Source organism: Stenella coeruleoalba (genome assembly GCF_951394435.1).
Source record: "Stenella coeruleoalba genome assembly, chromosome: 21".
In the NCBI taxonomy this organism is placed as follows: domain Eukaryota; kingdom Metazoa; phylum Chordata; class Mammalia; order Artiodactyla; family Delphinidae; genus Stenella; species Stenella coeruleoalba.
The window spans coordinates 3715528-3740411 of record NC_137167.1 but is presented as its reverse complement, the minus strand read 5'-3'; the positions used below and the strand labels follow the sequence as shown (position 1 = coordinate 3740411).

General features: G+C 44.0%; 1 protein-coding gene across 4 annotated transcripts; it reads left to right on the top strand.

Moving 5' to 3' along the window:
- The first annotated feature begins 3281 nt into the window (after positions 1-3281).
- AP3M2 (adaptor related protein complex 3 subunit mu 2) lies at positions 3282-24186 on the top strand. Of its 4 annotated transcripts, none has more exons than XM_079909446.1 (10): positions 3506-3530; positions 4483-4914; positions 4999-5336; positions 9057-9228; positions 12401-12538; positions 17218-17303; positions 17561-17694; positions 19078-19285; positions 19505-19649; positions 20807-24186. In XM_079909446.1, exons 3-10 carry the CDS (start codon positions 5064-5066, stop codon positions 20905-20907), a joined length of 1257 nt encoding a protein of 418 aa, XP_079765572.1. In that variant the 5' UTR covers positions 3506-3530; positions 4483-4914; positions 4999-5063; the 3' UTR covers positions 20908-24186. The 4 variants fall into 4 exon arrangements, with proteins under 4 accessions (XP_079765571.1, XP_079765570.1, XP_079765572.1 ...); XM_079909447.1 differs by having other exon boundaries at positions 3520-3530; positions 4851-4914; XM_079909445.1 differs by lacking the exon at positions 4483-4914 and having other exon boundaries at positions 3282-3530; positions 9117-9228.
- The last annotated feature ends 698 nt before the right edge of the window (positions 24187-24884 follow it).

Genomic DNA, 24884 nt, shown 5'->3' with positions numbered 1-24884 from the left:
TGTGTCCCCCGCATTGGCAGGCAGATTCTCAACCACTGCGCCACCAGGGAAGCACTATATTTAGTTTTTTAAGGAACCTCTGTACTATTCACCATAATGGTTGTACAAATTACATTCCCACCAACAGTGTAGGAGGGTTGGGATTGGCTTTTTATGGTAGAAAACTTCGCAGCAGCGAGAGCTGTTAAATATTAGGATGTTTATCAGTGGCAGCTTTAGAAAATCTTTTCCTGGAGATTTTCTTTCTTTCTTTGTTTCTTTCTTTGCCTTTCTTCCTTTCTTTCTTTCTTTCCTTTTCTTTCCTTCCTTCGTTCCTTCCTCCCTCCCTCCCTCCTTTCCTTCCTTCCTTTTTTTTTTTGGTCATACCACACGGTGGCTTACAGGATCCTAACTCCCCGACTAGGGACCAAACCGAAACCCTCGGCACTGAAAGCACAGAGTCCCAACCACTGAACCACCAGGGAATTTCCCCCTGGAGATTTTCATGCCTGAAATAGACTCACCGTTTGTCCATGATTTCCTGTGGTGTCTCTTAAAACCATGGGAATGTACTATTCGAGCTCCCAAGTTCTATGTTGTTTGGTTCAACTCAACAAATATTTGCGTGCCGACTTGTTAGTGACCCTGGGCATTGCTATGATGAATTCATGCCACCTCTCCTTGCCCTCAACATGCCTCTTTTCCTGGGATCCCCATCTCAACATATGACACTTCCATCCACATGGTTGCCCAAATCAGAAACCTATGAATCAACTTTGATTCCTAGTCTCTCTCACCACTCACTTTCAATTAGTCCCTGATCTCTATCCTTCTACCTATCATTGGAATGTGTCCACTTCTTTCCAGTCCCCCATCCTGGCTGCAGTCACAAGCATCTCTCATGTGGATTACTGCAGTAGTCTAAATGCTCTCCCTGCCCCCAAGCTCGGCCTTCCCTAATCCATCCCATACACATGGTCTTTCTGAAATGTCAGTCTGGAGGCATTTCACTCTCCCGCTTAACATCTTTTAGTGGGCTTTCGGGCTTCTGAGAGAGGCAGGAGGTGGCATTTCGAGGAGCACTGCTTAGACCTCCCTGTGTGCTTGAATTCCATCTCTGCCACTCACCTGCTTGCTTGACCTTCAGTAAGTTACTTAAGCACTCCCTGCAGTTTTCTCATCTGTAAAAAGGGGGTCATAGCAATGATTCATTTTAGGGTAGTTGGGGGGATGAAATGAACCTGGGTCTTCCCCTCTTCTATGAACCTCAACTTTGGAGTCCCCCGACTCTGGGCCTCTCCTCTCTGTGCTCACTCTCTTAGTCATCTCAACTAGTCCCCTGACTAAATATCTATATACACTGATAACTCCAAATTTATGTCTCTCTAGTTCGGACCTCTCTCCCAGACCCTAGGCTCATATATCTGGCTGCCTTCCCAACATCTCCACTTGGATGGCTACTAGAGGTGCAGTGTTTTATAACAATTAACAATTATTACATGCAAACTATTGTATACAGAATGGGTAAACAATAAGTTCCTACTGTACAGCACAGGGAACTATATTCAATATTCTGTGATAAACCGTAATGGAAAAGAATATGAAAAAGAATGTCTACATGTGTATAACTGAATCACTTTGCAGTACAGTGGAAATTAAGACAGCATTGTAAATCAATTATACTTCAATAAAATAAATTTTAAAAAACAACAATTATTACAAAGCTCACGACCACCTGGCTCCTACTTACCCCCTCCCCAATCTCATTTTAGGAAAAAAAAAAAAAGAAGAAAGTCTTCATTCTTTCTCCTGTTCTAGCTCAGCTATAGTTTCCTCTCTCGTCTCTAGAGCTTTCCACATGTACTCTTCTCTGTCCTTCCCCCAGTGGAATCTGTATTCCTCTTTCAGGTTTCAGTTTAGATGGACTTCCCTGACTCTAAGTCTGCCCCTTCCACCAGCAACGCCCCGCCCCCCCCATGTGCTCCTTGCTCATCACACCGTTTTGTAATTGCTTCTCATTTGTCTTCTCAGCCAGGCTCTCTGACAAGAGACTCGGCCTGTGATGTTGGTCATTGCAGCATGCCCAGCACAGGGCTTCATACACAGGAAGCTCTCAGCAAAGGTTAATTCAGTGAATGAGTGAGAAATGCCCGCAGCAGTGATAGCATCTCTGCACCTTAGACACACATTGCTTAGTAACCGTGTGTAATTGTATCTTGTGCTGTTTCTTAGGCAGTAACAATCGCTGACACTTTTCTAACTCAGTCCTCACAACAACTTTCCGAAGTAGGTACTGAAGTAGGTACTATTAGTGTCCTTATTTGAAAGTAAGGAACTTGACGTTTAGGGAAGTTAAGATACTTTCTCAATGACACAGCTGGTAAAGTGTTGGAGCAGGATTCAAACCCGGGGGTCTGGCACCAGAGCCCCTAACCCTACAGGAGGATGCCTCATGACTCAGCCATTCTGATTTGGGGTTGTCTCTCGGACTTCGTTCAAAATTAGCCAACTATCTGCCCTTAGCAAGTATGGCAAGGAACAATCCATGCCACTTTCAGTAAACGCCTATCATGGTCCTGTGTCAGGAGGAGCTGCCGCTCCAAGTGAAAACCACAGCACAGGCAGGGAGACGCGCTCCTTGTCGGGGGCATTGTTACCATCATCACCACAGCTTACCATTTTATTGAACATATTCAATGTCCAGGCACGGCGGCAAACCCCTTCCACACCCCATCCCACTTAACAACTAGGTTTAACCTTGTCTTTTGACTTCTACTGCATGCTTTTCTGGGTCACAGTGGCTTGACTCAAAATAGTCATCAGAGCTCCACTGCAATTTGGAGAGAGACCTGCCCAACCCTCTCATTTTCAGATCTGGGAACTGAGACTCTGAAAGGTTAAGTGCCTTGCCCAAGGTCGAGCAGGTGGTGGTCCAGCTGGGGCTGAAAGAGGCCGCCTGAATCCTGGTTCAGAGCTCTTGACAGGACGCCGTTACAGCCAATCACCTTTACTCAATGCACGTAAATGAAAAGGCATCACGTCCCTTTTTAAATGCACTTATTTAATGGAGAATAGTTATTACTGCTCAGGATTTATTATCCATGATATGCTCTTCGATAAATCGTGCCCTGTAAGTCACACTTTCTGCATTCCTTTCGAGGCGCACTCCGCGGTTACGCAGGTGGCAGGGAAGACACCCGGGCCCTTTGTGACTGGGTGGCTAGGGGCCGGGCGGTCCGCCAACTGTTCATGACAGCCAATCAGGGCTCAGAGTCCCAGAGCTGCACCAATCAGAGATTACCGGAGCCTGAACAAGGGCCAATTGGGGGCTCCAGAACAGGGTGAGAGGCGGATCGCGATCAATCAGAGGGGAGCAATGGATCGCCGATGCCCAATGAGCGGCCTTCAGACCTCCGTCGCGGGCGGTGCTGGCGAGAGTCCCGCTGGCCGGCCAATCAGCGGGCGAGCGGCGGCCGGCGGGCGCGGGGGGGCCCCTGGGGGCGGGGCCTGCCCGCGCGGCCGAACTGTGGGCGCTGCGAAGAGCAAGTGGGGTAAGGAGGGCTGATGACCCGGGTACCGGGTGGGGCTGGGCGCGCGGGGGTCTGGGCTGGGGCGCGCGGGGGTCTGAGCGGGAGCGCGCGGGGCAGGGGCGGGGCCACGGGGTGCCGCCTGACCGACCCTCTGAGCTGCGTGATGCAGCAGGGAGAGGTGAGCGGCTGAGTCCCGGTCTAGGGAGGTGGCCTGCTCCGGCCGGAGGGCTGGGGGAGGAGGGGACACTGTTGTCATGGCGACGCAGGTGCGCAGACGTGCGACCCTTTTCAGCCCCGGATCGTGCGCACACCTTAATCCGCCCGCGTCTACCTCGCCCCAAGCTGCCTGCATCCTCCCTGCGACCAGCGCAGAAATAACCCTCGTTGGCAGCCGACTCTGCGCCGCCACAGCGTGGCTCCCCGGCCCCTCTCCCTCCCGCAGCCTCGTCGCCGGCAGAGGGATTAAGCTCACCCTGAGGCACTTGGTACAACAGGCCTTCGCGATTTGGCCACCTGGACCAGTTAGCGGAGTGGCCACAGCTGGGGTCCCGCGCGGCCGCCTCGTTTCTGGGGACTGGCACCGTAGAGATGCCGCCGCCTGAGGGACCTGGGGGATCCCCCCAGAGGGATTTTTTTTAAAGGCATCCAATGTAGAGCCTTGGCATAACATGTAGTTAGAAAATGGGGTCTGACTGGATAAATCAAGATCACGACAGCTCTATTCCGTGGACCATCGCTATCCAGTAGAAATAGGCAGCGATCCACATACTGTGTAATTTTACATGTTTTAGTAAGCACATTTAAAAAATAAACCAGTTGAATTAATTTTTATATCTTTTATTTACCCAATATATCCAAAATATCAATATTAAGTATAATCCGTATTAAGTTAATATTATTAATTGACTTAATTAATTGATATTAAATTATTGGTAAGCTATCTTAAATTCTTTTTTTTTTTTTCCATAAAAAGCCTTCAAAATCTGGTGCGAGTCTTACATTCACAGCACATCTCAGTTTGGACCAGCCACATCTGAAGTACTCAGTGGCCCCATTTGTCCGATGGCTACTGTATGAGACTACACAAACATAACCATTTCTTATAGGTGTGTATTGTTGCCAAATACATGAAACTCATCAGTGTTCTTTGAAGCCCTCTTGTTACAAGGAGGCAACAAAAAACATGAGGCAGGGGCTTTTCTTCTCAAGGAGCTGCCAGTCCAGTTGAGAAAATAGACACTCAAAAATTAAGTGGAATTTTAAGTGGATATGATTCAGGCAGTAGTAAAGATGACAGTATATGATTAGCTGACAAATGAGATGGCTGATAATTACCCTTAGGAATTCTAGGGAGTGATACTTCGGGCTCCTGCAATAGCGGAAGACTTGAGTCTCGTCTTGGAAGGTGGGTAAGAAGGCTTGGGCTGCTGCACGGATGGGGAGGGGGTTTTGGTTGATTGCAACTGATCAGAGCTTCTCTTGTTTTTAGAGTTGAGCGTTTGCAGAGGCTGTCGGACGGAAAAAGACTTTCCTCTCTCACTGACAGCCTCCACCATGATTCACAGCCTTTTCTTGATCAACTCCTCTGGAGATATTTTCCTGGAGAAACACTGGAAGAGTGTGGTCAGCCGTTCTGTTTGCGATTACTTTTTCGAGGCACAAGAGCGAGCAACTGAGGCTGAAAATGTTCCTCCAGTTATCTCCACCCCTCACCACTATCTCCTAAGTGTTTACCGTCACAAGATCTTTTTTGTGGCTGTGATCCAGACGGAGGTGCCACCTCTGTTTGTCATTGAGTTCCTTCACCGAGTAGTGGACACATTTCAGGTGCGTGAATGTGAGGAAGTTCATCCATGTACCTTACAAAGTGTCTTTATAGTTCTGTTTCCATTGTTTTCAGCCTCAGTGAAGGAACTTAAAAAAGAAATTAAAACTCTGACTTTGCTCACTTCCTCTCCCATCTGGTAAGATGCTTTTTTCTATTTATTGAACGGGCTGCACCTAGAATGACAGGTTGTATACTTTTGAACCCGTTGCCTGGGAAAGCCACCCTACTTGGTATGATGGTATACAGTCATTTCATTTCTAGAGAATGGAATTATCCCACATTTTGTTCACAAAGCTGATGAGGTTCGATTTTTTATTTATGGTAGACTTGATGTTAACCATCGTTAACGACATTGCTTTGAGTTGCATCAAAAAGTGATTCACTCACCCTGGCAGGGGTAACTTGGGAACCCATCCTTCAGCTTGAATTTGGGGTGCTCGTCCACAGCATATGAGTACCAGTGACGGGCTGTTTTTTGCAAACTTAACATTGGAAAATCTTCTGTACCTGTAAAAACTTAAGTGACACATTTTCCAAGAGACAGTTTTCATTTCGAGTTTTTCCTTCAGGAATAGATTTGGAGATCTTGGGGCATGGGAAGGTATGTCATACCAGGATGTCAACACCCTTTATGGCACGGGATTCTAGGCTGCCCAGACTCTGGATTCAGACATTTTCTCCCTAAAAGGATTGCTCAACTTCTAACGGTTGTGGTTGTTTGCATAACTCAACGATCCATGAGAATCAAGGGCCCTTTGCGTTAACTTCTGTGTCATGTGAGGCCTGGAACTGGTCATATGAATATAGAAATTGTGGGATTGGAGAAGAAGAGAACAAGGACCCAGACATTACGATAAAAATTAAAAAGCAAGTCAAAGAGTCCTTTCATTTACCCTCAGATATAGATCACATGTTTAGAACAGTTTCATTCCCCAAAGAATATACGTATATTTATATTTTTTCCCCAAATTCTTTTCTGGTAGTTCTGTTCTGGGATCCCAGTGGCATACTTGTTCCATCACACAGTGAAATCCTGAGAATGATAAACCCCAGTATGTGGAAGAACTAGAATAGCCCAGCAGTATTGATCTTCAGCCGCTGGAGCTGGGCCTTGTTAGGATTTCCACAGGGGTGCTTTACGCCGTTAACAGTCTGCTCCCTATCTCCGTAGTGATACGATGCAAGGCAGGAAGTGAGAAATGTTGTTTAATCTAGTTGAAACCACAGAGGAATTGGGGAAAACCTCAAAGTGGCTACTTTGGAAGGCTGGGACTTCAGAGCTTGCCATTTTGGAAGCATTTGTTAAAAGTAAATGGCCGCATCCTGATTTTAATGTCTTATCTGATGTGTGTTCTCTGGCTGCGCTCTTCCTCTCATAGCGGAAGGAGCTCCCGCTATGCAAGTGACGCACTTTGCTGTGGCGCTGTGCCGTGCTCACCAGTCTGCTTCCAGCTGATGATTGAGAAAATCACATTCTGCCTGACTAGAAAATCGAGGGAGGTGTTTTTTAAAGTTTATTTTATTGAAGTATAGTTGTTTTACAATGTTGTAATTTCTGCTGTACTGCAAAGTGATTTGGTCATACATATATATATATATATATATATATACACATTTTTTCTTATTCTTGTCCATTATGTTTTATCACAGGATAGTGAATATAGTTCCCTGTGTTATACAGTAGGACCTTGTGGTCCATCTATTCTCTATATAAGAGTTTGCATCTGCTAACCCCAAACTCCCAGTCCATCCCTCCCCCACTTTCCCTCCCCCTTGTCAAGCACAAGTCCGTTCTCTATGTCTGTGAGTCTGTTTCTGTTTCATAGGTAAGTTCCTTTGTGTCATATTTTAGATTCCACATGTAAGTGATATCATATGGTATTTGTCTTTCTCAGTCTGACTTACATCACTTAGTACAATGATCTCTAGGTCCATCCGTGTTGCTCCAAATGGCATTATTTCATTCTTTTTTATGGCCGAGTAGTATTCCATTGTATGTATATATACCACATCTTCTTTATCCATTTATACATCAATGGACACTTAGGTTGTTGCATGTCTTGGCTGTTGTGAATAGTGCTGCTATGAACATAGGAGTGCATTTACCTTTTTGAATTATAGTTTTGTCTGGACATATGCCCAGGAGGGGATTGCTGGACCATATGGTAACTCTATTTTTAGTTTTTTAAGGCCCCTCCATACTGTTCCATAGTGGCTGCAGCAGTTTACATTCCTACTGACAATGTAGGAGGGTTCCCTTTTCTTGAGTGAGGTGTTCTATTTATTTTTCAAAATAAAATCATTCTTGAGAAGGAAATGTATAACTTTTCCCCCCCTTCAATCCTCATTTTTTTAAAGAAGAAATCTTTTTGTTTTAGAAACACATTCCTGACACCTAAGTGGTCTTGGATATTGGAATGTCTCTGATAGTTGATGTCATCTGATGTAATTTAGGTCATACCTGGAGTCTGTGTTCCGTTTTGGATGTCATAATTTGAGGAGACTGTTGGAAAACTAGAGCAAATTCAAAAGAAATGGCAAGACAGTGAAAGAATCTAGAAACCTTACTGTAGCACGAACAGTGGGAGGACCAAACGGGGAGTTTGGCCCTGTGAAGAAAAATGCAAGTCAAAGCTTGTCCTGGTCTTCAGATCACTAGATCACCGTGGGGCTGTTCTGTAAGGCAGACCTAGGAAGCAAATTTCAGTTTAGCAAAAGAAGGAACTTTCTAACAGTCAGTGCCGCCCGTGAATAAAATGGGCTTTCTCAAAAGGGCTGAATTTCCCTCAGTGGATGAATCCCTAGAGGGCTGTCTGAGAGGCCCAGCAGCAGATGTGCTGGCGTTGCCAGGAGGGGCCCGCCAAGAGGCTACAGCATGTCTCTCTGCATCATTTCATTGCCGCGCACCATGGATTACATGGTGCTTTGTAGTTTACAAAGCATGTTCATACATGTTCTCAGTTCATCCATCAGGCTGAGTTTTTACAACCCTGTGCAGCCCATGGTATTATCCTGACTATACTATGAGAGAAATCAAGACCCAAATTAGTCAGCAGGACTTAATCTAGTAGGTGACAATTAAGATTATTACCCAGGCCTTCTGATTTGGAATCCAGTGCTTTTTCCACAACCCAGACAATTTAGTATCTAAGTTTAACCTTTGTTAATAAAAGGACAAAGTGTTACTAGAATCCTAGCATCTTAGAGTAAGGGGATCCAAAGAGATCTTCAGGTGCGCTAGCTCACCCCCTCATTCCATTTCGTTTCTCTCCCAATTCTTATTTGCTGCATGAATGTTAAGGAATAGCACAACAGTAAGGGTTAAAAAGATTTTCAGGTCCAATGTATGTCATATTAGGTATTATCACTTTGCATAGTTCTTTCAAATTCATAAACACATGTAATAGTCTAGATTCAGTTTTGTATTCTTCATATTTTATTAGTTGAAGAAACTAACCCAAAGAGATTAAATGACTTACTCTAGTTTATGAAAGAAGTTATTAATGACACTTGTAGTACAATGCAGTCCGGTGTTCTTTCCACCAAACTGGGCCTGCCTAAGAGAACCATGGTTATGCTTCATTCACTTATTTTAGAAGATTCCAGAAACACAGAGTAAACACGTGTGGACAGGACTCGGTCCTTGCTCTCTGGGAACATTCCTTCACTCATCACAGTCTCTGAGAGACAAATGTATACACGTATTGTATTTTCATCAGGATTATTTTGGAGTCTGTTCAGAGCCCGTGATAAAAGACAATGTGGTTGTGGTTTATGAGGTATTGGAAGAGATGCTTGACAACGGGTTTCCATTGGCTACCGAGTCGAACATCCTCAAAGAACTGATAAAGCCGCCCACTATCCTTCGAACCGTTGTCAACACCATCACAGGTACGAGGGGGGCCCAGGGAAGGCTGCCACCCTCCTGGGTGTGGCTTAGCCTGCTGTTGTGCATTGTTTTGAGTGCTTGTCTTTGGGCATCGCAAACGTCCAGGTGCTTTAATTTTATTCTTTATAGTCTTTGAATATAACATGAAATATATTTTTGTTATATAGAAAATTGTAAAGTCACCAAAAATGATGTAGATTAATATTTATCATAATGGGAACATGTTCACAAAACAATGACGAAAAGTTAAGTTTAAAAATATACAACAGGGCTTCCCTGGTGGCTCAGTGGTTGAGAGTCCGCCTGCCGATGCAGGGGACACGGGTTCGTGCCCCGGTCCAGGAAGATCCCACCTGCTGCGGCGTGGCTGGGCCCGTGAGCCATGGCCACTGAGCCTGCGCGTCCGGAGCCTGTGCTCCACAACGGGAGATGCCACAACAGTGAGAGGCCAGCGTACCGCAAAAAAAAAAAAAAAGAAAGAAAAAAGAAGGTGTGCGTGTCTTAAGGACTTTAATGCATTGTGCCACATAGCCCCCCAGAGAAGTTACGTCAGTTTATACTTTCAGTAGCAATTATGCAACCTGGCCAACTCTATTATTATCGTTATTAATTATTTTACAACTTTGGCAATTGGATAGTTTAGTGATATCTTGTTACTTCCAAACTTGTTTTTTATTACTAAGGAAGTTAAAACCTGTTCAAGTGTTCACTGACTGTTTTTCCTCTATTGTGATTTACTTTTTTATGTCCTTTGCCTGTTTTTTTTTTTGGTTATTGTTGAAATGTTTTTCTTTTTTCCTACTAATTGAAAAGTATTCCTTTCATTTAAGGATATTAAACTATCATATATACTCTAAATACACACGCTAGTTTGCAGGAGTCTGTGTGTATTTTGAATGCTCTGTTGTAGATGTTTTCGCACATCCTGCCCCTGGTCATTTAACATTGTTCAAGGTGGTGTTTGTTTAGCCACCTTTAAAGTTTTTTGATGTAGTCAAAATAATCATTCTGCTTCATTAAGGTTTTACATTTTGGGTCTTGCTTAATATATAAACAAGAGTTTTCATGGAATTTGACAAACTGAATGAAAAATACATTTAAAAAAGTAATTACAGAGGGGTTGGAAGAATTTGCCCTGTCAAATATCAAGACATATTTAAGTTCACTTGGTACATTAGACAAAGCTCATAGAATAGATATACTTTAAGAGCCAAGAGAGTTTGGGGGAAAAAATATTTTTTTAAAAAGAGCAAGAGAAAAAATGTGTCCTATCAGAATCAAGATATATTATGAAGTTTTGGTAATTTTTAAAATATAGTATTAGCCCATTAATAGACAAATAGACGATTGGGATAAAATAGAAAGTCCAGAAACAGATCCTTTTATAGGAATTTGGTATAGATAAATGTGCTCATATATCAAATCCATGGACTGCGGGCCAGTTGTTAAATATATTGTATCGGGGCAGTCAGCTTTGATACAGAAAAGAAATGAAGTTCCCCTACTCACTGTATACACAAAATAAATTTTAGCTGGATCAAGGGTTAAACACAAAGAAACTTTATAATTGTTAGAAGGAAATATTGGCAAATGTCTTCTTGATCTCAAAGAAGGGAAAGTCTTTCTTTTAAAAAAATACAATTTTCTTCTTGTTCTTTTATGGTTTTATTTTTAGATTTAATTCTTTAATCCATTTGGAAATTGTCTCAGTAAAGTAAGGCTCTGTGGTTTTTTCTCCAAAACTGTCAGTTTCCCTAGCACTATTTATTGAATACTTTACCCCTTTTCCTCATTTTTTTTTTAAGTATGCATGCATCCATTTTATTTATTTATTTTTATTTTATTTATTTACTTCTGGCTGTGTTGGGTCTTTGTTGCTGCGCGCAGGCTTTCTCTAGCTGTGGCGAGCAGGGGCTGCTCTTCGTTGCGGTGCATGAGCTTCTCACTGTGGTGGCTTCTCTTGTTCCGGAGCACAGGCTCTAGGCGTGCGTGCTTCAGTAGCTGTGGCGTGTGGGCTCAGTAGTTGTGGCTTGAGGGCTCTAGAGAGCAGACTCAGTAGTTGTGGTTCACAGGCTTAGTTGCTCCGTGGCATGTGGGATATTCCTGGACCAGGGCTGGAACCCGTGTCCCCTGCATTGGCAGGTGGATTCTTAACCAGTGTGCCACCAGGGAAGCCCTCCTCGTTTTAAAATGATATTTTTATCTTGCACTAAGTCATTATTGGATTTTTGGTCTGTTTTTAGGCTTTCCTGCCTTATAACCATACTGCTTTAATTATTATAGCTTGTTGATATGTTTTAATACATAGTGCCTCTTTTTAAGAAAACAAATTGTCAGGTTTTTCAATATTCTGGGCTCATTTAAAACTTTAAAAGCTTTGTTAGTGACTGAATCACTTATAAATACTATGAAGTCATTTTCCTGAATCTCACTTAAATCTAGAAAAGATATCTGAAAACCAGCTATCTTAGTTGAAATGTTTTGTAAAGCTGCTGACTATATGTGTGTTTAATGTTTCCTTCTTTATATTAAAAAAGATCCAGGTTACATTAGAAGAAAATAGATTTTAAATTAGTTCTATTTCAGAATTTCAGTATAGAACCTTTGAATTAAAAAAAAAAATTGATACCTGTGGGGAAAAAAACAAATCAAGGAATCAACTTACAATTCTTACAGACAGGGAACGATCTGATTTATATTCTTTTCCTGAGTTCCAGTATTGGTATAAGAGAGATTATGTTTATGTATACATTTTAATACCTGGCATAAATGTATCTAAAAACCTGCTTCAAACTAGAATACTGTTTTTACCCATGAAAATTTTATATCAGTATGTAGATTACCATCCCTACCGAAAGCCAATGCATTATTTAAGCTGCAAGTATTGTGCAATTTGAGAGACCAAGTTCAGGTTACTTTCAAAACCAAAATATGATATCTGTTTCTCAGGTAACTTGTTAACCTTTATTCTGCTTGAGGAGGCAGACCAGCGGGTGACAAGTTTTTAAAATAGATTAGGTTACCAAGATAGAAGTTGGGAAAGCTATAATCTTTTTCTTGGAAAAATTCTTCAATTAAGTGCATGGATAGCGGATGTATAGAAACTTTTGGGGAAGTGTTCTCTGGTTGTTGGATAATTGGTTACATCTAATTATCAAATATTCATTGTCTCAGGAAGCACCAATGTGGGTGACCAGCTTCCCACTGGGCAGCTGTCCGTGGTGCCTTGGCGACGGACTGGGGTGAAATACACCAACAATGAGGCCTATTTTGATGTGATTGAAGAGATTGATGCCATCATTGATAAATCAGGTAAGTGCTTTCAGCCTGTTCACAGAACTATGAAAATAGAAAGAGGCCCCTTTTAGATAGTGCTAGCTAGTACCAGAATTACCCCCTATTCAAGGTCATTCATTTTAACTTAGTGGCTACTTTGTGTCAAGCATTGTGTATTAGGACTGGACTGAAGTGTTACGATGTAGATGACATGATCATACATGTAGAAACTTCTAAAGACTCCAACCAAACACTTTTAGAACTAATAAATTCAGTAAAGTTGCAGGATACGAAATCAACATGCAAAAATCAGTGGTGTTTCTATACACAAACAATGAACTATCCAAAAAGGGAACGAAGGAAACAATCCCACTTACAATAACAACAAAAAGAATAAAATACTTAGGAATAAACTTAACCGAAGAGACTTATACACTGAAAATTACAAAGCACTGATCAAGGAAATTGAAGAAGAGCAGATAGATGGAAAGGCATGCTTTGTTCATGGATTGGAAGAATTAATATTGTTAAAATGTTCGTAATACCCAAAGCAGTCTATCCCCATCAAAATCCCAAATGCTATCCACATAAATATCTCAATGGCATTCTTTATAGAAATAGAAAAAACAATCCTAAAATTCATATGGAGCCACGAAAGACCTCAAATAGCCAAAGCAGTCTTGAGCAAGAACAAAGCTGGGAGCTTCACAATTCTATATTTCAAAATATATTACAAAACTACAGAAATCAAAATGTATGGTAGTGTCGTAAAAACAGACACGTATCCCAGTGAAACAGCATAGAAAGCTCAGCAATAAATCCATGTGTTTACAGCCAGCTGGACTTCAACAAGAGTGCCAAGAACATGCAATGGGGAAAGGCTAGTCTCTGCAGTAAGTGGTGTTGGGAAAACTGGATATTCACATGTAGAAGAATAAAATTACCCTTATCTCACACCACATACAAAATGGATACAAGACCTAAACATAAGATCTGGAACCATAAAACTACTAGCAGAAAACATAGGGAAGAAGCTTCTTCACACTGGTCTGGGCAGTGATTTTTTGGATATGACACTAAAAGCAAAGGCAACAAAAGGAAAAATAGATGGGATTGCATCAAGCTAAAATGCTTCTGTACAACAAAGGAGCCAATCAACAGAGTGGAAAAGACAACCTACAAATGAGAGAAAATATCTGAAAACCATGTATCTGATAAGGAGTTAATATCCAGAATACACGAGGAACTCATACAATTTCATAGCAAAAAAACCCAGATAATCTGACAAAAAAGTGGGCGCAAAGGATCTGAAGAGACATATTTCAAAAAAAGACATACAAATGACCAACAGGCATATGGAAAGGTGTTCAGTGTCACCAGCCATCAGGGAAAAGCAAGTCAAAACCACAGTGAGATACCACCTCACACCTCACATCGAAAAGACAAAAGATGACACGTGTTGACAATGATGTGGAGAAAAGGGAACCCTGTACACTGCTGGGGGGGCATGTAAGTTGGTGCAGCCACTATGGAAACAGTATGGAGGTGCCTCAAAAAATTAAAACTCCCTTATGATCCAGCAATCCCACTTCTGGGTATAGATCCAAAGGAAGTGAAATTAGTGTCTCAAAGAGATAATCTGCACCCCCTTGTTCATTGCAGCGTTATTCACAATAGGCAAGATATGGAAACAAGCTAAGTGTCCGTTGATGGATGAATGGATAAAGATGTGAGATAGACTCACACGCAGGAATATTATTCAGCCCTAAAATGAAGGAAATCCTGCCATTTGTGACAACATGGATGAACCTGGAGGACATGATGCTAAGTGAAATAAGCCAGACACAGAAAGGCAAATATCGCGTGATCTCACTTATATGTGGAATCTGCAATAGTCAACCTCATGGAAGCAGAGAGTAGAAGGTGGTTACCAAGGACCTGGGGGAGAGGGAAGTGGGGAGATGTGGGTGAAAGGGTGCAAAGTTTCACTTACACAAGATGAAGAAGTTCTGGGGATTTAATATATGGCACAGTGACTACAGTTGTGTACTTTTTTTTTTTTTTCCCGGTGTTATTGAGGTGTAATTGACAAAACTGTAAGATACTTAGCATGTATATTATGGTGATTTGATTATACATATACACTGAAAGGATTTCCCTCATCACCTCACATGTGTATCCTCTACTTGAAATTTGCTAAGAGTGCAGGGCTTAAGGGCCCTCACCACCAAGAAAACCCAACTGTGTGAGTTGATAGATATGTTAATGAGCTTCACTGTGGTGATCACTTCACAGGGTATATGTGTATCAAAACATCAAGTCGTACACCTTAAGTGGATACACTTTTTATTTGTTGATTATACCTCAACAAAGCTGAAAGAAAAGCAATAAGAAAAACATGATGCAGACCAGTGCTGAGCTTACACTTTCACTGGTTTTATCCTCTCGAGTGAAAAAGAAAGGTAACAACCTGATCTCCTGCTGATCAGATTTCCTTTTGGAAGTATTTGACTCTCAGTTCTCATGGCAGAACTAACATTGTAATCACTAAAATTCAGAGAACCTTCTTTTCTATCCATGGGGATAGGTTAATGTGACTACAAGACCTTGGAGCTTAGAAATTTAGAGAAAGTTCTCTTCACATGAGTGAACTCAGTCATCCAGAAAGTGTTTACGGAGAACCAGTGGTGCTGTACCTGAGTGCCAGATCATGGGCATGTGATGGTGACTAAGACAGGGTCTATGGCTGCAGGAAGCTTCCTGAAAGTCTAGCAAGGGAGAGAGAAAGGGAAAAAGATGGAGCATAAGAGAGGTCCCCTCCCACCCAGGGCAAATTGTGAAGCTAACTAACGCTTTGTCAGGGGAACGAGTAGGAGTTAGTAAGACCTACGTGGATTTGGGAGCAAAGCAGTGCAAACACTATAAGATGAGTAAAATATTGTTGGGAAATAAAGTAGCTCAGTGTGATTGGATTGAGAGGTGTTAAAAAAAAAAGAAAAGTAAGCGATGAGGCTTTAAAACGAAGTAGGCACAGCAGCTTTTCATATTAGCCCCAAACTGGAAAGGACCCAAATGTCCATCAGTAATACAAAGGATAAAGACATTTCGATATGATCACACCATGGGATACTCTACAGTGAAGAAAAAGAACTGCAGGTACACCTGACAGCATGAATGAACCTCACGGTATTGAGCAGCAGAGTCAGATGCCTAAGATCACATACATTTATATGACGTTTGAAAACATGTGCAACTTAATCTAAGGTGATAAAAGTCAGAATTTTAGGGACTCAGGTGAACTGGGATGGACAACAGGAGTGTGCTGGGTTGCCGGTGAGGGTCCGCATCTTGACGCGGGTGGTATCTGCGTAGGTGTGAACATATTTAGAAATTCATTGGGCTGGACATTTAAGATGTTTGCGTTTTACTCCAAGTTTGATCTCAATGAAAAAGTAAAAAAAACAAACCCAAAAAGCTCTAGGTGGCCAGACGGTGAAGAATCTTGTATGCCATTTTAAGGAGGACCCTTTGGAGCAATTGAAGAGTTTTAAGCTGGGAATAATTTGACAAGGTTTGTTGTTGAGAACCGTCCAACGGGCTGCTGCGTGCAGCGTGGCACGGAGTTGGGGGGAGTCTCGGGGCAGGGAGGCGGGAGGCTGTGGTGGAGTCCAGGCCAAGGTACAGGTTCCGTGATGGTAGTGAGGATGGAGAGGAGCGGAGGAGTCACGGGAAGAGGGGCTGGAGCGCTGGTGGGATATGGATGCCAAGGGGGCGGAAGTCATCAAGGACGCATCCGTGTTTCTGGCTTAGGCAACAGGATAGATGGTTTTATCATGAAGCTAAGGAAAAGAGAAATTGCAGATCCGGGAATGAAGATAAGGGACTCACTTTTTGACACGTGGAGTTTGACGTGCCTCAGTCACGTCCAAGTGGGGCAGTCCCGTTGGCAGGAGTGAGGCTGAACTGGAAAAAGGATTAGGAAATAATTGGCCATCAGTGGAAATCGAAGCCTTAGGAAGGAGGTAAAGTAACCCAAGGAGACCGTGTCAGGTTCAAGAAAAGAGAAGTTCAGAACTGTGATAAGATGTCGACATGTAAAGGATGTCCAGAGAAGGAGCAACCTGCAGAAGGCACGAGAGAGAAGAGCTAGAAAAACAGGAAATCGGAGCGGTTAGGAGAAGGGAACACTTGAAAGAAGGAAGTGGGCACAGGGCCCTGCAGCAGGGAGAGCCTGCAGGGTGAAGACCAAAAGTATCCATTCCATCTGGTGGCAGAGCTCCTTGGTGCCCTTAGGGAGAGCAGTTTCTGATATGAATTCAGTGTTCTGAGCCATTGGTTAAGATAGCGGTGCTCTGTTGGGTTCTGCCACTAGATTGAAAATTCCTTTAGGCTAGTAACTGTCTCGCCAATCTTTTTTGCCCACTGCTTCATTAGTGTCTTGCGCTTGTTATGCAGTCGATAAAGGTTTAGAAGGAGGACAGATGGACTGGGTAGATGAGCTGGATGGATGGATGGATGGATGGATGGATGGATGGATGGATGGATGGATGGTTGGACAGAAGGAAGGAAGAAAGAACGGGGGAGGGGAGGAAGAAGGAAGGAAGGAAATAGGACGGGAGAAAAAAGAGAAGGTTAAAGAAGGAGGGAGGGAGGAGGGATGTTAGTTGGGAGGGACAGAGAGGGTTTTACCTTCTTTCCATCTTGTTCTGTCTCAGGGTCCACAGTCACTGCTGAGATCCAGGGCGTTATTGATGCCTGCGTCAAGCTGACCGGAATGCCCGACCTTACGCTTTCCTTCATGGTAAAATCCTGGGCCAGAGATTTAGTTTTGGGGAAATTAGATGCTTCTGGAATGACAGAGTGGGGGGAAGGGGATGGAACCAGAAGAAGTGATCAAGGACAACCACAAAGCTCATGTTGGGCTTGAATTTTCTAAAAGTAACGACAGAGTCTGTGTGTGTGTGTTTCAGTGAGAACAGCATCTGAGTTACTTTCCCGAAAGAAGCACGGTGTTTAATTCCTGCTTGTTGCTTTCCCTTTCCCTTGCCTGTCACCCAGAATCCCAGGCTGCTGGATGATGTCAGCTTCCACCCCTGCGTCCGCTTCAAGCGCTGGGAGTCCGAGCGCATCCTCTCCTTCATCCCTCCCGACGGCAACTTCCGCCTGCTCTCGTACCATGTCAGTGCACAGAAGTAAGCAGCCATCGAACCAAAGGGTGGAGTGTGCGTGTGCGTGCGTGTGCGTGCGTGTGCGTGCGTGTGCGTGCGTGTGCGTGCGTGTGCGTGCGTGTGCGTGCATGTGTGTGTGTGTTTGGAAACAGTATCCATGGTGATGAAGAACTCAGGCTCTGGAGTTACCTGGGCTCCAGGTAACTAATTGGGTAACCTCAGGTGAGTTGCTTATCCTTTCCGTGTCTGTTTTCTTACCTGAGAAAGTTGAAGTAATAAAAGTAATAAGTAAGTTGAAAATAATAAAAGTACCTTGTTATGTGGGTTAAATAAGGGACTCTAAACAGTGCTTCACACAAAGTAAGTGCTCGTTAGGTTTACTGCTGTAAGTTTTATTGTCGTTATTATATGCCTAAACGGGAACTTTTTCTTTTCTCAGATTGGAATCTGAGAACACCTGTATTCAATCCCCTCCACTCAAAAAAGCCATGAATGGTGCTATGAAAAAACATAAAATTCAGTGATTTTTTGGTCTTGCACATTCTGTTTACTATGGAGTCTGAGGGTTTTAGGGGAAGGTGTATAGTAGAAGATATGCAGACTGAAGAGAGCTGTGGGACCTCACAGCCACTGAAGCCTTCCTGTGGGATTCGGAATAAATAATGTAGGGAAATGTCTGAGCGCCTGAGGGCAGAGGCTCTGGAATCAGACTGCCCACACTTAAGCCCCACCCGTAGTACTTATGATATATGACCGTGGCAAGTTAGTTAACCTCAGTTACGTATGAGGATGTCAGTATTCATGACATCAGGACAGAGGCAGTGCCTACTTCCTACTTACAGGGAGGATTAAATGAGCTAATTGAGAGAAAAGCTTTAGAGTGGCGCTGGCCACAGGAAGTGCTCCACAGATGCTAAGGATAGTTACAACTTTAGTATCATCGCGTAGCTTCTGTGTTTCCTCTTCTGTCAGATGACAACCCTACCCCTTAGGGTTTTTTAAGGATCAAAGTCAGGTCAAAGCACTCTCTAGAAATTGGAAAAGCTCCGTGACGTATGAATATTACCCTCCCAAGTACAAATAATTATTGGTCACATGTCACAAAGTAAAACACGGAAACGTGGTTTTTGTTTGCCACGCCTTTTTCTCATAGTCTGCCAGGTCTGCTCTTTGGTTTTGTTGATATCATTCAAAGAGTCATTAGAAGAATTAGTTTACTTACTAGTCAGCATCTTAGCTTTACAAAAAGAAAATAATTAAAGATGTCTAGAGGGTTTTTCTGTGCTTACTTTGTAAGATAAGGAAGCAGGTGAGGGAGGAAAGGCTGCCAGCGGGGCAAAGAAAGGGAAGTGTGGCCCTTTTTCCGGTACATTAATGACATGGGCTTTTTGTCTCTCTCTTTTCCAGCCTGGTGGCGATTCCAGTTTATGTCAAACATAACATCAGCTTCCGGGACAGTAGTTCTCTTGGCCGCTTTGAAATAACGGTGGGCCCTAAGCAGACTATGGGGAAGAGCATCGAGGGGGTGACGGTCAGCAGCCAGATGCCCAGAGGCGTCCTGAGCATGAACCTCACGCCGTCTCAGGGCACGCACACGTTTGACCCGGTCACCAAGGTAGGAGAATAAGCGGGAGGGTGAGCTGCCGTTGTTATAAATAGAGGAACTCTGCAGGAGCCCTTATATCTTGTGGAAAGGGGAGATGGAGCAAAGGGACATTGTTTAGGACACTGAGATAATTGATGGTAACAAATAGTATTCTCTGCTGGGAAACACCCTGGAGGCCGGCACCTCAGATGAAGGTTCCACTGTAACTTCTTTCCTGTTTCTTTGGAGATGCTGTCTTGGGATGTAGGAAAAATAAATCCCCAAAAGCTCCCCAGTTTGAAGGGGACCATGAGTCTTCAGGCTGGAGCTTCCAAACCCGATGAGAACCCCACGATTAACCTGCAGTTTAAGATCCAGCAGCTGGCCATTTCTGGTGAGTGACACCCAGCCCAAGGTTGTGGGGCGGGCAAGCGGCCAAGGCAGTGAGCGACATCGCAAAGGCTCCCGGCGGCTCCCTGTCTGCAGAGTTGTGTTTCGTTACCGGATACGTGATCTTCAGTCAGATCTTTCCTAGCACATTTCTGGAGAAAGTCCGTAATCCTCACCTCAAAGTTGGTTTAAGTGACATGAATAAAAGTGTCTGAGACACATGTGAGAAGGAAACAGTATCGGAGACAGAAGTGTTCCCAGGCCGAGGCTGAGTCACCCTGGGCCTGCTGATTGGGGTCCCAGGGTTTTCAGTAGGGGGATGTGTCCGCATTCTCAGCTGGTGACTGAAATAACAGTTCCCCTCCCCTCCTTTCCCCCAGTTTCAGAAGATTTCGCAGGTTCTGTTATCATTGGGAACCCTCGGGCCAATCCGAGTCATTGACTGTAGTCTATGCCCCGCAGGTAGTTTACTACGCGCCAGGCACTGGTTTAAGCTCTCTTCATCTATTTTCTTATTCAGTCCTTAGAACGACCCTTTCAGATGGATAGGAGATGACTTCAGCTTTATATGAAGTTCCTGTTCCTTTTTACCAACGGATCTTGTCTAGTTTAAGTGATTAGAATTCACTTAAATAAGCTCTTTCATCTTAAAATACTTAATAAACTTTAAAGCTCTGCACAGTATAAAATGTTCATTTCTTAGTATAGTGAGAATAGGAAGCACTCATGTATTAATTCATCACTTTTCATCATTAATTTATTCATTTAGTTATACCTTTATTTGATTATGAATTTGTTAATTCTGTTATTATTATTAATTCATATGTTCAACCCCATAACTTGAGAAAAATCTGGAGCGGTCTTAATTTTCTCTTACCCTCATTTCAGCCTGCGTATAACTTTCTGCCCTTTCCACTTCAGGAATATGTCTCCGAATAGGCTAGCTTTTCATTGGGGCAGGGTTTTATTTTCAGCCTGTTATACCAAGAGTGAAGTATCTGTCGGCTGCGTTTAAGTGATATAAGTAAGGGCAGGTATTTTCCAGTTCACTGTTGCAGATTTTTCTAGCCCACGGATCTCTTTGAGTTGAAACGAACCTAAACAGTTCTGCTACCTGCTTCTTTTGAGTAATGCTTATGTCTTGTTCTTCCTTCCTTCCAGGACTCAAAGTGAATCGTCTGGATATGTATGGAGAGAAGTACAAACCCTTTAAGGGCATAAAATACATGACCAAAGCTGGCAAGTTCCAAGTTCGAACCTGAAGGGAGAGTTCTGCAAAGGGAACAGTCGTGAACACTTTTTCATTGCTTACTTGTCTAAAAGTAAAAACTGTCAGCCCTCTCCTAGGTCACTGCCCACTCTGGACCACCTGCTAGTGTTTTCCCATAGCTACAGTGCCCCGGAGCTAACGAAGGGAGGCTGGGCCGCCAGGGAGGCCTGCGCAGAACCCACACACCAGCAGCACCAAGTCAGTTCTCAAAGCAGAGGCGTGCGATGCAGGGGGAGGTACTTGATGCCGTATGTAACTACTTGTGACATGGTTACCACAGGAAAAGACCAGCGTTTGTTACTCGCTTGGCTTTAATTATCTGAAGCTAAGGAAAGACGTCTTTAGTTTTTGGGTTTTTTTTAATTTATTTATTTTATTTTTAGTTATTTTTGGCTGCGTTGGGTCTTTGTTGCTGCGCACGGGCTTTCTCTAGTTGCGGCGAGCGGGGGCTACTCTTCATTACAATGCAGGGGATTCTCACTGCACTGGCTTCTCTTGTTGTGGTGCACGAGCTCTAGGCACACGCGGGCTTCAGTAGTTGTGGCACGTGGGCTCTGTAGTTGTGGCTCGCGGGCTCTAGAGTGCAGGCTCAGTAGTTGTGGCGCACGGGCTTAGTTGCTCTGCGGCATGTGGGATCTTCCCGCACCAGCACTTGAACCCATGTCCCCTGCATTGGCAGGTGGATTCTTAACCACCGTGTCACCAGGGAAGTCCTGTTTTTGTATTTCAAGCTGGGAAGAAAGATTAGAGAGAGCAAGCTTGGAAGAGAAGGACCGTTAGCCAAGGAAGGGCCGGAGAAGGCTCTGTTCTCGGGGCAGCGTGAAGCACATGTGCGTGCGCACCGCACACTGAAATGAGGAAGGTGGGAGGAGCTGTCCAGCTCCACCTGCAGGGCGGCTGGGAGGAACAGAGTTGAGTGAGTTTCTTTTTGACCCTTCCGCTTTCATACAAACATAAAAATTTGTACTTCTGGAAATGCACTGGAAACTTCTTAAATTCGAGTGCACTGTTGACATGGAAACCCCAGTAGAATCAGATTTTCCCTTAAAGACTACGATGCTCTCTGACCGGTTTTCCAATACTGACCGCTGCATGCCTCCAGCACGTGGCCTGGCATCTTCAGCGAGGATGAGCTGCCCTCTTCCAGGGGGTGTTGCCTGAAATGCCTCTTTCCCTAACCCCCCAACGGCTCCACTCACTTCACTCTACAGAATTCCTGTTCCCCGAGGAGCGCTTCAGAGAAGCCAATCCCATCACCCCTAGGGCAGCAGGTTGTGTGTCATAGTATCGGAGTGTAGATGGCCCCCTCGTGCCACCTCTGTGACCCATTGGTTCCTTGTTCATGTCTGTCAGTGCTGCCCTGGTGCTGCAGTCCGACCTTCCCGTCTGCAGCTTTTCCAGTTGTGACCCTAAGTGAGAAGGATGCTGACCACCGAGGGCACGGCCAGTCCTGGGAGCTGCCCAGTAAAGTTATTTCCTCGGAGTCTCCACTATATAATATATTCATTAACAATGTATATCGACCAGTCGGTTTTTGTTTTAAGACAAAAAAATCTCCTGAATCGTTGAATAAAACTGATGTTGTAGGAAGATGGGCCATGTTGATCCTGTGTAGCCTGGTTTAAGAAACACGGGCAACTGAAGGCAGACCTCAGGTGTTCCCAGCAGGGAATTTTTACTCTAGTTTAATACGCCCATTACCCACTGAAATATTTATGGAAAAGACATGTTTTTAAAATTATACCTTTAGGAGCGATACTGCACCCTGCTTCGTGCAGGAGAAAAATGAAGACCTTGTACTCTCCAAACCCTATGTTTTTTCTCTAAAACCCTGTTTCCAAATACTTCAGCGATTTTTTTGTTCTAGTTTTCTCTTCCTACTTCCTGGACTTGTTTTTGCTGCAGAATACTGTTGCTTTGTGGTTTTCCTCTGGGGTCAATTGTGCTGGGGACAGCCAGCACATGTGTCTCATACTCCATCACTCCAGAATTTGTCCTGGATTCCCAGGTCCCATACACACCTGCCATGGAAGGGAGACGCCTCTGCCTGTGGATTCCAGAATACCGGAGCTGCTTCTCCCGAGGGCTCTGGAGGATTTCAGGGTTTCCTCGGTCATAGGAAACAACCAATATTGGTCCCTGAATATTCTTAGGTTTATAAGTCCAGCTGTCCCTCCAGGGCAGCTCGTCCTAATTTCAAGGGAAGAACTTAAGGAGAAATAAAGCACCGGGGCTGTGGAACCCACAGGCCTTTGCATGGGAGGCACCTCTGGGCTGCAGACCCCTGGCCACCCGCTTCAGCCGGTGGTGTGTTAGCATAGCGGGGCAGGGCGCCTCTGCCGAACCGCTCGGTTCCATACATGTTTAACGTGCAGAAGCATCTGCTGTGTTTAAATGTTAATAAAGTTGAGTGTTAACAGTTCTTAATGTCCTGAGGGTCATGTTACTAGGACTAGCGGTGATGCCGTGCACACACACCCCAGTGGAAGCAGGAAGAAAGAAACCAGTTCATGGGGATCTCACTGCTTCTGCACTTTCCAACCAGCAGACCTGAAGCCATATGTCATTTTGAAGGTTGTGAGAACAAAGGTCCAGAGCCATCGAATTATGTCCCGCCTAGTGTGTGAAAGACAAAACCATGCAAACTGCTGGCGTCTATTCTAGTGCTTTCCTCTTCCTCTCGATCTTCCTGGGTTGATTAGTTAGGGCGTGAAACGGGGCTCCGAGGTCCCAGGCGTCCTAATTGTAGTGGAGATTTCCCGGAGTCTCCTGTGAAGTGTAGACAAGGGTCCTTCTCCTACGTCTGTCCTGATTTCCTTCTCTAGGTCCTCTCGTGGCCTGGGGGAGACTAAGACTTCTTTCTGTTTTCTAACCACAAGTGTTGTTGAGTGTTTATTACTACCCCATCCTATCTGTTTCAGTCGTTCACGTCTCTTCCTTTGGTCGGGCTGTTTCCCTAACCTTGTGGTGTGACCGGGTACATTTTATAGCATTTGTACTTTCCTCTATGGCCAGTAGGTGGTGACTCAGTGCCAGCAATGACATTAATTTTTGTAATTGTTAGAATTTTTAAAAGGGAATTGAATTTGGAAAGCTTAAACTTTCCCCCAAGATCCCAAGTACTGGGGACTTTGTGGGTCTTTGGCTTTCAGAGTTAAATGTGGAACCAAAGTTTATGACACTCTTTTGACAGCCTGACTTAAGATTGGGGCTCCAGGGGGGTCGGAGTTTCAATCATTTGAGTTCCTCTAGGCCTTTACCCATTAAAACAATTTGCACAATTATCTGAGAATCATTTTTGTTCTTTGGGTCTGTTAGCATCTATCTGTTTTATCAATATTAACCAGCAGGGGATAGTAAAGAAATACTACTTAATTTACCCTTATACCCATTTCGTTCCCCCGACAAGTCCCAGACAGTTTACCCTGACTTTTCTCACCCACACCGGGTAATGATGTGTTGTTCTTTGAGTGTGTTTTAGCCTCATCCACATGAATCAGTCCTGCAGGGCTGGGGCTCTGCCTGGAGCTCAGTCACTGGCCTCTACTGAGCACCTGTCTTCATGCAGCCTTTGGTTTCCAGGACTTCACTCAGAGGAATGTTGGGGCCTTTTAACTTTACATTTTCATCAAAGGAGCCCTCACTGCTTCAGTTCATTTCATTAACCCAACTACCCAAAGAAAAGCTTGTCCTGCAAGGGGGGAGGGGGTGAAACCAGCTCAACTCTGGCCAGAGATGCTCGGGGTCTTCCTTACTGCTGTCCTCCAGCAGTGTTTTTCCGAAATGGCTAAGATGCACATCTGTGTAGGACAAAACCTGCCACATTCACAGGGGAACTTGTAAGCCAGCAGGCTAAGGTCAGGAAATCTGTGACTTACATTCCTGTGACCCACGTTTATTGAACTGGTCCAGGGACTTGAGCATTTCAGGGAAATTGGTGTTTTCCCCCCTGAACCAAGCTCTTGGGCT

Bases quoted from the DNA above. Each gene is read 5' to 3' on its own strand.
- AP3M2 (XM_079909444.1), top strand. From the start codon at position 3,356: ATGGATCGCCGATGCCCAATGAGCGGCCTTCAGACCTCCGTCGCGGGC. The intron at 9,229-12,400 runs GTACGAGGGGGG...TCATTGTCTCAG, and splicing joins CGTTGTCAACACCATCACAG to GAAGCACCAATGTGGGTGAC. The intron at 12,539-17,217 runs GTAAGTGCTTTC...GTTCTGTCTCAG, and splicing joins TGCCATCATTGATAAATCAG to GGTCCACAGTCACTGCTGAG.